General features: G+C 43.2%; 1 protein-coding gene across 1 annotated transcript in view; it reads left to right on the top strand.

Annotated features, from left to right (window-relative positions):
• Nucleotides 1–14,656, top strand: part of LOC100062486 (zinc finger protein 256) — a 58,855-nt gene that overhangs the window by 24,680 nt on the left and 19,519 nt on the right. Inside the window, 3 exon segments of the mRNA XM_070225044.1 lie at nt 6,094–6,169; nt 8,155–8,330; nt 9,239–9,365. Coding sequence (XP_070081145.1) covers nt 8,298–8,330; nt 9,239–9,365 — 160 coding nt within the window. The 5' untranslated portion in view covers nt 6,094–6,169; nt 8,155–8,297.

Below are 14,656 nucleotides of genomic sequence, written 5' to 3'. Positions count from 1 at the left end.
CGGGGGCAGGGGAGGTGGAGAAGAGTTTTCCAGGATATAAAGAAGTTGCCTCACCTTTACCTGAGTGTTTGCTGGGAATGGATATTGTCTGCCTGGGAAAGACTTCCCCTACCTAGTGCTGTGAAACAAAACCCTGTGGATGACCTCCTAATTGAGGCTACAGTTAGGAATGTACGGGTTGATGGAATTAAGGTTAAAGTTTGTGGGAGAATTGGTATGTGTGAACAGGCTTCGTGTGAAATGTTTGCATCTGATTGTATTAAGAGGACGGAAATTGTATCTGACTGGGGGATGCATCCCCTTCCTAGTATTGTAAACAGAAGGCAGGCAAATCCGCCCTTCAGGAATGTTAGTTGGACGTGCTAGATGGGACCCAGTAAGATTGCCGGAGCCCACACAGTGTGGAATAGAAGTGGGAGTGTTGGTAGAAAGAAATTCTCTGTGACACAGATCTGTGGAGCATATAGTGGGACTTAAGGCAAAAATCCTGTGAGTACCTCTGTGGTATTTTTATTTGCAGTAAGTATGTTTGCTCTTTGTCCCATTTCTGGCACAGAACTCCTAAAACCCTTGGCATTTCTCTTGGTGAGAGCCTTAAAGGTGTCTTTTGTTGTGTTCATGAGGTGACTTTTGGAAAGCACCTAAGGATAGGGGCTGGTTGGCAGTGGAGCCAACTGTGATGAGAGGGTTTGAACTTTCAGTCCCACCATCCCCTCAATTCCAGGAGGGGAGAGGGCTTGAAGAGTGAGTTTAGTCACCAATGGTAAATGATATGACCAGTTGTGCTGTGCAATGAAGCTGCCTGAAAAACCCAAAAGGACACGTGTTGGCGAACATGCATATTCAGGGCGAGTGGTGCACTCGCAGGGCATGGAAGCTGGTTGCCCCTCACGCAGACTCTGCCTGATGCCTCTCTTCATCTGTATCCTTAACCACCTACTTTAATCAAGTGGTAAACATAAGTGTTTGCCTAAGTTCTGTGAGCCACTGTAGCGAATAATTAGATTTAAGGGGGAGGAGGTCATGGTAACCTCCAATTTGGAGCCAAGTTGGACAGAAGTTGTGGGTGACTGGGGGACCCACTCCTTGTGCTTGGCATCTGAAGAGGAGGCAGTCTCATGGGACTGAGCCCTTAACCTGTGGGATCTGACGCTACTTCCAGGTAGATCGTGTCAGAATTGAGTTGAATCCTAGGACACCCAACCCTTGTCAGAGTTTTGGGATAGGGAACCCTCTCCCCAAGCACTGGAATTTGGTCCTAGAACTGTGTTCCCCTGGTGTGCACAAGCATGTACTCACTTCCTTCTTGGCTTCCTTCAGTGGTGATGAGTAAGTGACTAGCAATAGGATTTATTGGAGTAGATGAGGAAGCCATTTGGTTTAAAACTAATTCGGCCTCACCTTGTATTTCCAAAAAGGCCTGACGTGATCTGTTGAACATGCATTGTGCATCTGCTTTAAGGTTTACAGTGTGCCAAAGCCAAGAATGATGCTCTTAAAGATAGGGATGTGGCTTCCCCCCGTATTGGCAGTTCTTCAAGGGTAAGCATCTCTTCCCAGGAACTGAGGAGTCATTATCAACCGCTGACCACCAACCTGCTAAGTTCACCTTGTGACCACTGACCCACTGTGTCAGCAAAGCAATCTCATGACTATTGTAAAGCGATATTCCTGTCGTATGTGATGTATGCTTTTTGTTCCAAGTCAGTATATAACCCCTCGGTACATCCCACTTTGGAGTGCTTCCTTACTTCATGAAGGTACCCTCCCGGGCTATAGGGTCTTTAGGCTTGGCTCATAATAAACTCCCCAGTTTTGATTAATAGATTGACTGTGGATTATTTGCCTCCACAACTGTCACCTTCAGAGTAAAGCCTTCTAGAAAACCCGTTTAGATTTGCATTAATCTTCCTTTCCCCATCACTTGCCGTCCTCCATTGCTGCCTCCTGGCTTTCCACAGCACTTACTGCTGTGTAGCTGGTCCCCAGTGTGTTTAGCCTATGCATGTGGGCATTGTTCATCTCCTCCTATTGGACAGGGTTTTTTTCTTTTTACTGACCCTTATATTTTGAATACTAGGAGATTGGTATGTAGCATGCTTAATAAATAATTATTGAGTGAATAAATGATGAGTGAATGGTGAAGCAGACATATAATCCCTCTTCCCCTGAATTATGCTGCAGGTTACCCACAAGAAGAGCCCATGGCATGTATGCATGTTGAGCAGTCTGATTTCTCTGGAAAATTAGACAATGAAAATGAAGAAACAGATTTTTCCCAAAAACTATAAGTGAAAGAAAGCTAGTTGGCACAATTGTTCATTGATTCATCTTCTAAACATTTGGGAAGTTAATTAGGAAGCCTCGTCCTTACTGCTAGGTTCACGTGAAGAGGCGGGACTTCATGATTCAATGCAGCTGTTCAGTGGAACTGTCTACACTGGTGGAAATGTTCTCTATGTGGGATGTACAGCACGATGTTCCACCAGCCACCTGTGGCTACTGAGCGCTTGAATAGGGACTAGAATGAGGAACTGAATCTTTCCTTTTGTTTAATTTTAATGAATTTACACTTATATAGTTCCATGTGCCTGGGAGCTGCCATAGTGAATAGTGTGGGGCTAATGAAAAAGAAGAAAAGCATTAAAAGATAAGAACCATGTTCACACAGATATGTGTTCTGTGTGCTTTGGGGACAGAGGTGAGTAAATCTGCAGGCTGTCCAGACAGTGAAAAGGACTGACCGTGTTGAAGCTGCCCTGGGAAGGAATGCTGGAGCCAGGTTCTGGTTGCCCTACAGGACCAGGGAGCCAGAGGTGGAAGTGTGGAGGTCATCCAGAACTGAGAGAACACCTGGAGCATAGTCGGAGAGGCCTAAAGAGTCTTTCCAGCGACTGCAATAATTTTCTAAAAAGTGGTTCTCCCTGGCGGCGATTTTGCACACCTGCCCTAGGGGACATTGGACCGTGTCTAGAGACAGTTTTGGTGTTGTAATCTCGGGCATAGCGGGAGTTGGCTCCTGTCCTCTTGAGGGTAAGGGCAGGGATGGGGCAAACATTCTAAACTGTACAGGACACCCAAACACACAAAATTATTTTGTCCAAAATGTCACTAGGCCTGAGGCTTACATTTCCTGATCTAAAGAAAAAGCAAAGAATATCTATTCACAAGATATGTGAGGGTCTTCCCTGGTGGCCTAGTGGTTAAGTTCGGCACACTCCTCTTCAGCCCGGGTTCAGTTCCTGGTGCTGACTTACACTACTCGTCTGTCAGTGGCCATGCTATGCTGTGGCAGCTCACATACAAAAAGAGGAAGATTGACAGCGGATGTTAGCTCAGGGTGAATCTTCTTCCACAAAAAAAAGATTGTGTGATTTTTGTTCTTGAAACTATTAATATGGTGACACTCATTAATACGCTTTCAATGTTTAAAATATGAAAGAAAAGTCCGTATATTGCTGGAATAAAACACAGTGCTTTATACTCCATGATTTATCAGGTGAGATTTGTAAAAGTCTTTCATTTTGAACCCTTGTGGAAAATAGGCAAAGGTGGCATATTTTTCAGTTTCTATAATGAGGCTACCTGACAGCTTTGAATACCTGAGAAATTTAAAGTCGCCTCTTTACAGTCAAATACCAGTGTGGCTCTTGACCTATGGCAACACTTGCAAATGAGGTCATCGCATATTGAGCCAACCAACCACTCTGAGAGGAAAGATGAGCTGCCAAACCTGAAAATGCTGGTTCAAATGTCTTGTTTTTATGCACATCTAGTAATTTGACTAACCAGTAAGCTATTCTTCATCATTTACAATTTTTCTAAAAGTTTGGTACTTTAGATAACACTGTGGATGAATACTGAGGAAAGGATATCTGAGTATATCTAAGAATATTTTCCTAGCGATTTTTTTCATTCTTTGCCCTTATGTAAAGTCCTAGTCAAGGAATACCTGTGACATGACACTATCAGTGTTCTCACCCAGGAGTCTCATTATTTTAATCATCAAATGACTGTCAACAATCATTTAAATATACACCATAAGTATATTTTTCTTTTTTATTTATAAATTACTTAGCATGTTTGTCTGTCTTAAATATAAAGATGTCTATTTTTTTCAGAATCCAGAGCATCATTTTTTCATGAGCTGAACCTTAGTGTATCATCTTGACCATTTCCTTTCGGAGACAGGTGTTGTAGCCTCGGGTTTAGTTATGTTCCTATCACTGGTGCTATTACAGACACAACTCAGCACTTGAGTATATGCGACACAACGCCCGGAATGTTGAATGTGAACTCTTTGGTCCAATTATCTCCTGAAGGAAAGGTCTTCTGTTCCTATTTCATCATTATTGCATAGAAGCACCATGATTGTTCCTGGTAGTTGAATTGTTATGATGGTAAACACCTACATCTTAGGGCTGATGCCATGACAAATACGGACAGATAGTAAGTGTTGAAACCTTTTGCCTCTGACAACCAGGACAATATTACCATTTGTCCAGAGACAGAACAGGCCTCAGTCATCTCAGGTGACATTTTGTGACATGGCCATAGACTTCTCTTATAAAGAGGGTCAATGGCTAGATTCTGCTCACAGAGATTTATACACGCATGTGGTTGTGCAAGACTTTGAGCACCTGTTACTTCTAATCTTCTGCCACTCTCAGTTTCCAGGGAGCCTCCTAAGTGAATGTCTGAATTTCTGTTCCATGTTCCCAAGGAAATGAGCAGCTTCACTGTGCTATTTCTGGAGCTTATCGTCCCATTTCAGTAGCATCCTTCAATTTTTTCTCTAATCTTTCTGTGGCGGCCTCTCTTCCCTGAGTGCTATAGCTTTGTAGGACTAAGGCACATGGGGTCCTCTTACTGGAGGAAGGGAAAGAGCCCTGGAGGCTGGTGGTAAAAACTTTCAAAAGGTATGTTTCCAGTTGAGGTGAATTAGGCAAGAAAAATCTGTAGAAACGATCCTTGCAGGAAATGTGAAGACATTTTAGGATGTTGTAGGGCCACTGTATTCCAAGATCCCAGGTGAAAAGGAAGTTGAGGGATCTTCAGCATCCGTTCCAAAAGGACCATTCATTTTCCCATCTCCACTTACTATCTGTCTGGATCTGTCATGGTGTCCACTCTAAGGTGTAGATGTTTACCATCATAACAATTCAAAGAGGTATTTTAAATGCCAAATTACCTTCTTAAGTCCACTTAAGGAAAATCTGTTACTGGTTTTTGACTAAGAAAAGCTGTCAATTAGATGGAAAATCACTTTTTGTCTACAGCTGAAATTCACAGACCAGATAGGAACATAAGTGTTGGAGGAAGTGGAGAGCACAGAAGCTGGTTTCCGGGAACAGCATTTTCCAATATCCAAGAAATGACCATGTGATTTCACAGACCCTCCATAAATGCTGGAGGTCTAAATCTTTGTGAGCCCAAGGAGCATTTATTTATATTAAGAGTCTTTTGTTAGCATTCCTATTGTTTTTCATTAGTGCAGTACCATAAATTGTCCCTTTTAAGCAAATTAAAATGCTAGTAAATTCCTGTTAATTTTAGGTTGGACAACCAAGGCAGTGAGACAAAGTGTCAGCTTTCACAGGAATATAGGCTTTATAAAGGATGGCTTTGAATCCAGAATGCCTTTGTCAGTTTCTGATTCTACCATTTTTCACACACTAATTGCTTATTTTTAACATATTCCCAATTCTCACTCTCTATTTCTCCCTCTCTGTATAGGCTGTATTCTCTGTGCTTCTCTGCTGTGTTTAGAAATCATTGAGATATCTGAGTGGAGGGGGGCTGTAATTTGTGCCATTTTCTAACTTCCAACATAGCAGTTTCTTTTCAAGAAATACAGGGGAGGGGCCCAGCCCTGTGCATCAGTGGTTAGGGGCGCACGTTCCACTTGGGCGACCCGGGGTTCGCCAGTTCCGATCCCGGATGCGGACATGGCACTGCTTGGCAAAAAGTATAGAGTGTAGAAAGTAGAGGAAGATGGACACGGATGTTCGCTCAGGGCTAATCTTCCTCAAAAAAAAAAAGGAAAGAAATACAGGGGAAAAGGCAGTGATTTGCTTCGTTGCTATATTTCAGGTTGGAGTACAAGATCGAAAATCAATGAATATCGACACGGGAGGATATTTATTTATAAAGGTGATTCATCCCAAAGGTTAGTATAGAATAAAAATTAGAAAGTAGTTTCTTAATTCTTCCAAGTTTCACAAGGACTGGGACTAGGTAGTGCAGTTGGTGGGCGTAGGGAAAGCAGGTGCAACCTTCCTGACAGTGCCCCTCGCCTTTGCAGAGGGCCCCAGTGGGGAAGGTTAATACAGTGAATACATGTGAATGCAATATGTTTGCCCTTCTCTTGACGACACAGCTCAACCTCATTTCCCAGCCCCCAGCACACAAGGGTGTCCAAATGACTAGTCCTTGTCAACAGAAGGTGATTGGAAGTCACCTGTGTGGAAGTGATGTGACTCTTCCACTTCGCTCTGGTTTCCTCTTGTTCAGCTGATGCCAGAGAAGCATTAAAGCCACTTGTTGACAATAGAAGGTGCCTTGGGCCCTGAATCACCGTGTGGTGCAGAGCTTCTTGCTGACGCATGCGGACATACCTAAGGAGGAAAAAACCTCATCCTGTGCTAGCCACTGAGATATTGTACATTTGTGAAAACAGCTATGTTTAACTTAGGTTGACTTATATCTCGAGGTACGGAGACCATACAACTCTTCCAGGGTCACAAGGCTGCTGGGGACAAACCCAGGTGATAAGCCTCAGCAGTTAGATCTCAGAGCCTGACTCCTACCTGAAGCAAACCACTCCTCCCCTGGTACAGTGAAGAGTGGATTGGGGCAGAAGCGCAGAGGGACCACAGGCCACGGGGCTCCATAGCCACCCAGATCTCTAGGGAGGTCACAACAACAAACTACCTCTGACTGGCAGAAGCAGGGGGGCCCTTAACTGTCTGCAGACTGCAGTGCCTCACGCCTACTTGCCTCTGGTCCAGCCATGCGGGGTCGATACATACAGAGAAACATGACACACTTAATAATTGCCTAAAGACATATTTTCTATGCAGATTGCAATCAGTCTGCCCTAAACAACAAATACTACAACTGAGACAATTCAGAACTGATTGCACATTTATCGTAATTTTAAATATTAAGATGTGTGATAAAGTTATTGGAGTTATGAAAAAACTTAGATTTGAGTAATACATTGTGAAGAGATTATGCATTAAAAATACATGCTGTCTATGATTATAAGTGAAATAATATACTAATGTGCATGGGGTAGATGAAACAAGCCCTACTGTGAAGAGATAAATAATGATGGAAAATTGCAAAAACACGCAGGCACTGTCCTATACCAAAACAGCGTTTATTTGGTTATTCTCTTTTTGAGGTGGATGTCAGATTCCAAAAGGAATCGAATATTTCTCAGGATGTGGAGTAAGGCGTATTAAGTAGGTAAAAGTGTTGCTCCATGAATTGGAGACAATATTTAACTACAGGCAGGAGACCAGCGTTCTGTGGGAAGCACTGTCAGAGATCCATCTGTGTGCTCCTGCATCAAGGGGGCCAACATCCTTCCTGTGCCTGCCTTGTTTGGAGTATTTCTTCTGTCCTGAGCAAGCATACTCAGACTGACAATACGATAATGTTTATCGGATGTAGTTTCCAGTGACTCTGTTATGTGTCTGCATCACTCCATGCAGTAGTATGTACATTTGGATTGATGGCTGTGACGGCATCTGGAAGATATTTGTAGACGCTGGGAACATGGTGAGCATTAGTCTGAAATAATGTCTCCAAACCGTTGGACGATCAGTTACAGACAGTTCTCCAACATCTGAGGACGGCCCCTTGACCAAGCCGAGCCCCTCCGCAGCCTCTGGAAGAGAGCTGCCGTTTCCCAGCGCCCCTTGCGGCGTGGCTTCCCTCTTACTCCTGAATGCTCCCTACAAACTCCTGGTGGCTCCCGGCAGTTCAGTGGGAAATGAATTACCCAGAAGGCTGTGCGAGTGGGGTCATCGCCCGTCAGCCAATCAAGGCAGAGAAGCCGCGTTTCCGCGGCAGGCGGTGCCGTCAGGCGCGACTTGCAATAACCGCATGGTGCGCGTCGTTCAGTGTGCTGCGGTGTTCCCGCAGGTTGGAGGCTCCGGACCGCCTGTCAAGGCTGAGGGGACAGACGAAGAGGCGTCGCCCCGTGGCCCAGGCGGCTTTGAGACTCGGCGACGCAGCCCGGCGCCTCGTCTGCCACCGCTCCCGGCCCCGCTCCGCCCCCGAGGCCGATGGCGGCGGCCCCGCGGAGGGAGCCGGCTCAGGTGAGCGCTCGGCTCTGGCCCGCCCCGCCCGCAGCGCAGCCCGAGCTCCAGCCCTCCTGCAGCCCAGGCCCCGGGGCCGGGCCGGGGAGGCGCTCGTGGGGCCTGTGGCTGCGGACGGGGTCCCGGGCCGCGGGGCCGGGCAGAGGGGACCTGGGTCCGCGTTGTATTCTAGGGAACAGTGTGAGGGGGGTTCCAGCCTGGACCGGCAGGGGAGGGGCTGCTCCTTCAGTCCGAGGGCCCGGAGCCGGGAGGGCTGTGAACAGAGAGGGACGCGGTGCGTGTTGGGGTTTAAAAAGTTCTCCAGGCGCTGCTCGGAGAGAACGGACGGGAAGGGGTGAGGAGGCCGGGGAGGCGCAGGGAGCGGAGTCCTGGTCCGAGGGCGCAGAGCTGGTGCTCCTGAGGGGCTGATGTTGAGAAGGATCAAAGGTGTAGAGGAAGCCTTCAGAGCAGCACTTGGGGATTTCCTTAAATGCAGAGCTGGGAGTGCAACTGTGGGCACTGAAGACGTGAGAGGTACAATCTACGGAATGACATGCACATTGACAGGAAGCGTGAGCCGATGGCCCTCGGGCCCTGGTATTGGAGACTGAAGGGTGAAGCACAAGCTCATGTTTGGCTGTGTCTTGGAGTCCAAGTCTAGAGTCTCCAGGGGAATTGACTGACAGGGTGGATGAGACCCTACATGCCAGGACCAGAGCTTGGATGAGGTCTCTGTGCCCCCCTGCCTGATGTTTCTGAGGGCTGAACACAGTGAATAAAGGGACCCTGAGGATAGGGTGGGCCTCAGTGGCACCTGGCCTGGAATTCCTCTGAGGTGGGGAGCCGTGGGGGAGGATGAGTGTGTGGTGAGATGGATTGTGGGATCTCAGAGAGAGTGTTGATGGTTTCATCTGTCCCCGTCATTACAGGACAGTGTGACATTTCACGATGTTGCTGTGTACTTCTCCCGGGGGGAATGGAGGCTCCTGGATGAGGCTCAGAGACGCCTGTACCTGGATGTGATGCTGGAGAACTTTGCGCTTTTATCCTCTCTGGGTAAGACTCTCACGGCCTCGCCAGTGAGCTGGACTAAGCTGTATTCCCTCCCCACAGCCCTTCTCAGTCGTTTTTCTCATGGACCGTGGACACCGCTTGCTCCCCCAGCTTTCTGGGTGGTGCCGTGTTGCTAGGGCTGGGTATGTGCACCGCCCTGTTCTCTCCCCTGCAGCCCCAGTACCTGCTGTACGGAGCCCTCTTAGGAAAGGCATCCAGGCAGGGGGTATTGCCGTGAGCTTCACGGATTCCACCGAGCTTGCCCTCTCTGGGTCATTGTTTCCAGATCCATATCACTTCTGTATCCCAGGCTTTATTCCTTCTTTTCCCTGACGTTTCCTTATGGCCACTTGTGCCAGGCATGTAGGCATTGTCATGGTCACTACTTACCTGAACCATGGGATGTTTTTCATTGCCTTCCTGCATGGTTTGTAGTGTTTAGATCAGTTTCCTTTCCCTTGTTTTCAGTCGTGTCTAGATAGAAAATTATATACATTCGTCCCTTGGTGTTCATGGAGTGTTGGTTCCATCCGCCCCATGGATACCAAAATCCAAAAACTCTCAAGTCCCTTATTTGCTCTTTGCATATAACCCACCTACATTCTCCTGTATACTTTAAATCATCTCTAGATTAATCATAATACCTAATACAATGTAAATGCCATGTAAATAGTTGACTACACTTGTCTTCATTCACGTGTATTCACTATCGTTCTCAGTGCCTGGCAAATTTAAGGTTTGCTTTTTGAAACTTTTCTGGAATTTTCTTTTTTCAAATATTTTTGATCCATGGTTCATTGAATCCACGGATGTGGAACCCATGGATATGGACGTCAACTGTATAGTAAAATGTATAACGTGATGATTTGATATATATATATATATGCATTGTGAAATAGTTGCCACAGTGAAGTTAACTAAACATCCATCACCTCGTAAAGTTACCTTATTATTATTTTGTTGTTGTTATGAATGCTTTACATCTATTCTCGGTACATTTCAGGTATACAGTAGAGTATGAACTACAGTCACCATGCTGTATGTTACATTCTCAAAACTTACTCATAACTGCACGTTTGTACCTTTTGACGAACGTCACCCTGTTTCCCCCATGCCCCAGCTCCTGGCATTCTACTGTTTCTATGATTTTTATTTATTTATTTTTTACATGCCAACCGCAGTGAACCAGAGTTCCCTTACATCTGCACCCTCCCCCAGACTTGTTATCTCTGCTCTTTCTGATGGTAGCCATTTTATCAGGTGTGAGGTGATATCTCTCTGTGCTTTTGATTTGTATTCTCCTGATGGTTAGTGAAGAGGAGCATTTTTTCATATACCTGTTGGCCATTTGTAGATCTTCTTTCATAGAACATCTGTTCATGTCCTTTGCCCATTTTTAACTGGATCGTTCTGTTGCTATTGAGTTGTGTGAGTACTTTATATATTTTAGATATTGATCCTTTATGAGATGCAACATTTGCAAATATTTTCTCCCTTTTTATTTTGATTGCTTCCTTTGCTATGCAGAAGCCTTTTAGTTTCATATAGCCCGACTTGTTTATTTTTGCCTTTGTTGCCTGTGCTTTTGGTGTCATATCCAAAAAATCGTTACCAAAATCAATGTCAAGGAGCTTTTTCTGTTTTGTTCAAAGAGTTGTATATATTCATGTCTTACATTTAAGCCTTTAACCTAATTGAAGTTAATTTTTGTGAGTGGTTTAGGATAGGGTTCTGGTTTCATTTTTTTGTGTGTGCTTATCCTGTTTTCCTATTTATTCAAGAGACTATCCTTTCCTCATTGTGTGTTCTTGGCACACTTGGCAAGTAGTTGATTGTGTAAGTGTGGGTTTATTTCTAAGTTCCATGTTCTGTTTCATAGGTCTGTGTGTCTTTTTTTTTCAGTACTGTCCTGTTTTGATTACCGTTGTTGTATAATATATTTTGAATCATGAAGTGTGATGCCTCTAACTTTTATCTTTTTGATCAAGATTTGAGGTCATTTGTGATTCAAATTTTAGCATTCTTTCTCTATTTCTGGTAAAAATACTGTTGGAATTTTGGTAGAGGTTGCATTGAATCTGTAGGTTGCTTTAGGTAATAGAGATATTTTATCAATCATAATTCTTCCAATCCAGGAACATGGAATGTGTTTGCATGTATTTGTGTCTTCAGTCTCTTTCATTGGAGTCTTATAGTTTTCAGTGTACACATCTTTTCCCTGCTTGATTAAATTTATTTATCAGTCTTTTGTTGTTTTTCATGCTGTTATAAATGGGATTGATGTCTTAATTTCTTTCTTTTCTTTTTTTTTTTTTCCTGAGGAAGATTCTCCCTGAGCTAACATCTGTGCCAATCTTCCTGTGTTTTGTATGTGGGTCCCCCTCACGGCATGGCCCCTGATGAATGGTGTACATTTGCGCCCAGGAACCAAACCCGGCTGCCAAGGTGGAGCACGCCAAATTTAACTGTTAAGGCCATGGGGCTGACCCCTGATTTCTTAATGTTTATTGAGATATTTTATGATGAGTGTGTAGATGCAACTGATTTTTGTGTCTTGATTTTCGTATTCTGCAAATTTACTGAGTTCATTTATTTGTTCTGACAGTTTTTTAGTGGAGGTTTTATTGTTTTCTTTATATAAGATCGTGTCATCTGCAAATTCAGTTTTACTTCTTTTTTTGTTTGTTTGGAGAACTTTCATTTGTTTTCCTTGCCTTATTGTGCTGGCTAGGACTTGTAGTACTGTTTCAAACAGCAGTGATGGGGGTAGGTATCCTTTACTTGTTCCTAATCTTAGAGGAAGAGCTTTTATCTGGTCCCTGTGGGCTTATCATATATGACCTTTGTGATATTGAGGTACATTCCTTCTGTGCCTAATCTTTTGAGAGGTTTTATCATGAAAGGGTTCTGAATTTTCTCGAATGCTTTTCTGCATCTATTGAGATGATCAAATGGTGTTTTGCTTCATTCTGTTCATGTGGTCTACCACATTTATTGACTTCCTTATGATGAACTACTTGCATCCCAAGGATAAATGCCACTTGGTCACAGTGTATGATTCTTTTCATGTGCTGTTGAATTGGGTTTCCTAGGATTTTGTTGAGTTTTTTAACATCTGTTCATCAGGGATGTTGGCCTGTAATTTGCTTGTAGTGTCCTTGTCTGGCTTTGGTATCAGGTTGAGTTGGCCTCCTGAAATGAGTTTGGAAGTGTTCCTTCATCTTCTAATTTTTGGAAGACTCTGGGAAAAACTGATGTTAATCCTTGTTAAAATGTTGATAGAATTCATCAGTGAATCTGTCTGTGGCCTTTTCTTGGGAGATTTTTGATTACCAATTCAGTTCTTTACGTGCTATTCATCTATTCAGATTTTCTGTTTCTTCATGAATCAGTTTTGGTAGGTAGTATGTTTCTAGGAATTTATCTGTGTGTTCTAGGTTATCTAATTTGTTGGCGTATAGCATTTCATAGTAGTCATATGATCCTTTGTGTTTCTGTGCTATTGGTTATAATTCCTCCTCTTTTATTTGTGAGTTAATTCATTTGAATTTTCTATTATAAGTTAGTCTGGCTACAGGTTTGTCCATTTTGTTTATCTTTTCAGAAAACTAGCTCTTAGCATTGTGGATCTTATTAATTTATGTTTTTTAGGAAGATTAGCCCTGAGCTAACATCTGCCACCAACCCTCCTCTTTTTGCTGAGGAAGACTGGCCCTGAGCTAACATCCGTGCCCATCTTCCTCTAGTTTATATGTGGGATGCCTGCCACAGCATAGCTTGACTAGTGGTGTGTAGGTCTGCACCGAACTGGCAAACCCCAGGCTGCTGAAGCAGCATAGGCGAACTTAACCGCTGCACCACCAGGCTGGTCCCTTTTTATTATTTTTATAGCTTCTTCTTTATTTATTTCTGCTCTGATCTTTGCTATTCTTTGTTCCGCTAACTTTTGTCTTAGTTTGTTGTTTTTCTAGTTCCTCAGAATGTAAAGTTGGGTTGTTTATTTGTGATCTTTCTTTTTTCTTAATTCTGGCATTTATCACTCTTAAACTTTCCTCTTAGAACTGCTTTTGCCCATTCCATATGTTTTGTTTTCATTTTCTTTTGGCTCAAGATATTTCTTTGTTTTCCTTTGACCTCTTGATTGGTTAGGGGTGTGTTGTTTAATGTCCACATATTTGAATTTTTCAGCTTTCATTCTGTTACTGATTTCTAGTTTGATCCATTGTGTTAGGAGGAGGTACTTGATATGATTTTAGTCTTCTGAAATTTGTTAAGACTTGACATAAGACAATCTGTCCTAGAGAATATTCCATATGCATTGGGAAGAATGTATTCTGCTAAAGTAGCATAGAATGTTGTTTATATGTCTGTTACATCCATTTGGACTAAAGTGTTGTTCAGTTCAAATATATCCTTATTAATTTTCTGTCTGGGTATCTACCCATGATTGAAAGGGGGATATTGAAGTTCCCTCTTAATGTTCTCTTGCTGTTTTTTCTGCCTTCAGATCTGTTTGTATTTGCTTAATACTTAATTTAGATGGTTTGATGTATGGTGCATATATACATGCAGTCGTTACGTTCTCCTGATGGATCGACTTCTTTGTCATTATATAATGACCTTCTCTGTCTCTTCCGACAGCTTTTGACTAAAAGTCCCTTTTATGTCATATATGTATTGCTACCCTTGCGCCCTAGGTTTCCATGTGCATGGAGTATCTTTTTTAATCCCTTCACTTGCAGCCTGTGTGTGTCCTGAAAGCTAAAGTTACTCTATTGTAGGCAGCATAGGATCTTGGTATTTTCTTCTGTTCAGCCACTGTATGTGTTTTCATTGGAGAATTTTATTAGGACCTACTATTGCCATTTTGTTAAGTATTGTCTGGTGTTTTGTAGTTCCTTGGTTCCTTTCTTCCTCTCTTGCTGTCCTCCTCTGATTTTCCGTGATGATATGCTTTCATTCCTTTCTGTTTCTCTTTTGTGTATCTACTATAGTTTTTTGCTTTGTCATTACCATGAGGCTTATATGAAACATCTTATAGTTACAGCCTTGTATTTTAAGCTGATAATTTAACTTGGATCATGTACAAAAACTCTAGCCTTTTACTCCCCCCATATACATTTTATGTTTTTAATGTCACAGTTTACATCTTTTATATTGTGTAACCATTAACAAATTATTACAGGTATAGTTATTTTTCATACTCTTTATCTTTTCCCCTTTATACTAGAGTTGAGTGTTTAATGCACCATTACAGTATTAGAGTATTCTGAATTTGACTGTATACTTACCTT

The sequence above is a fragment of the Equus caballus genome, chromosome 10 (genome assembly GCF_041296265.1).
Source record: "Equus caballus isolate H_3958 breed thoroughbred chromosome 10, TB-T2T, whole genome shotgun sequence".
NCBI classification, from domain to species: Eukaryota; Metazoa; Chordata; class Mammalia; order Perissodactyla; family Equidae; genus Equus; species Equus caballus.
This window is presented reverse-complemented; position numbering and strand designations above follow the sequence as displayed.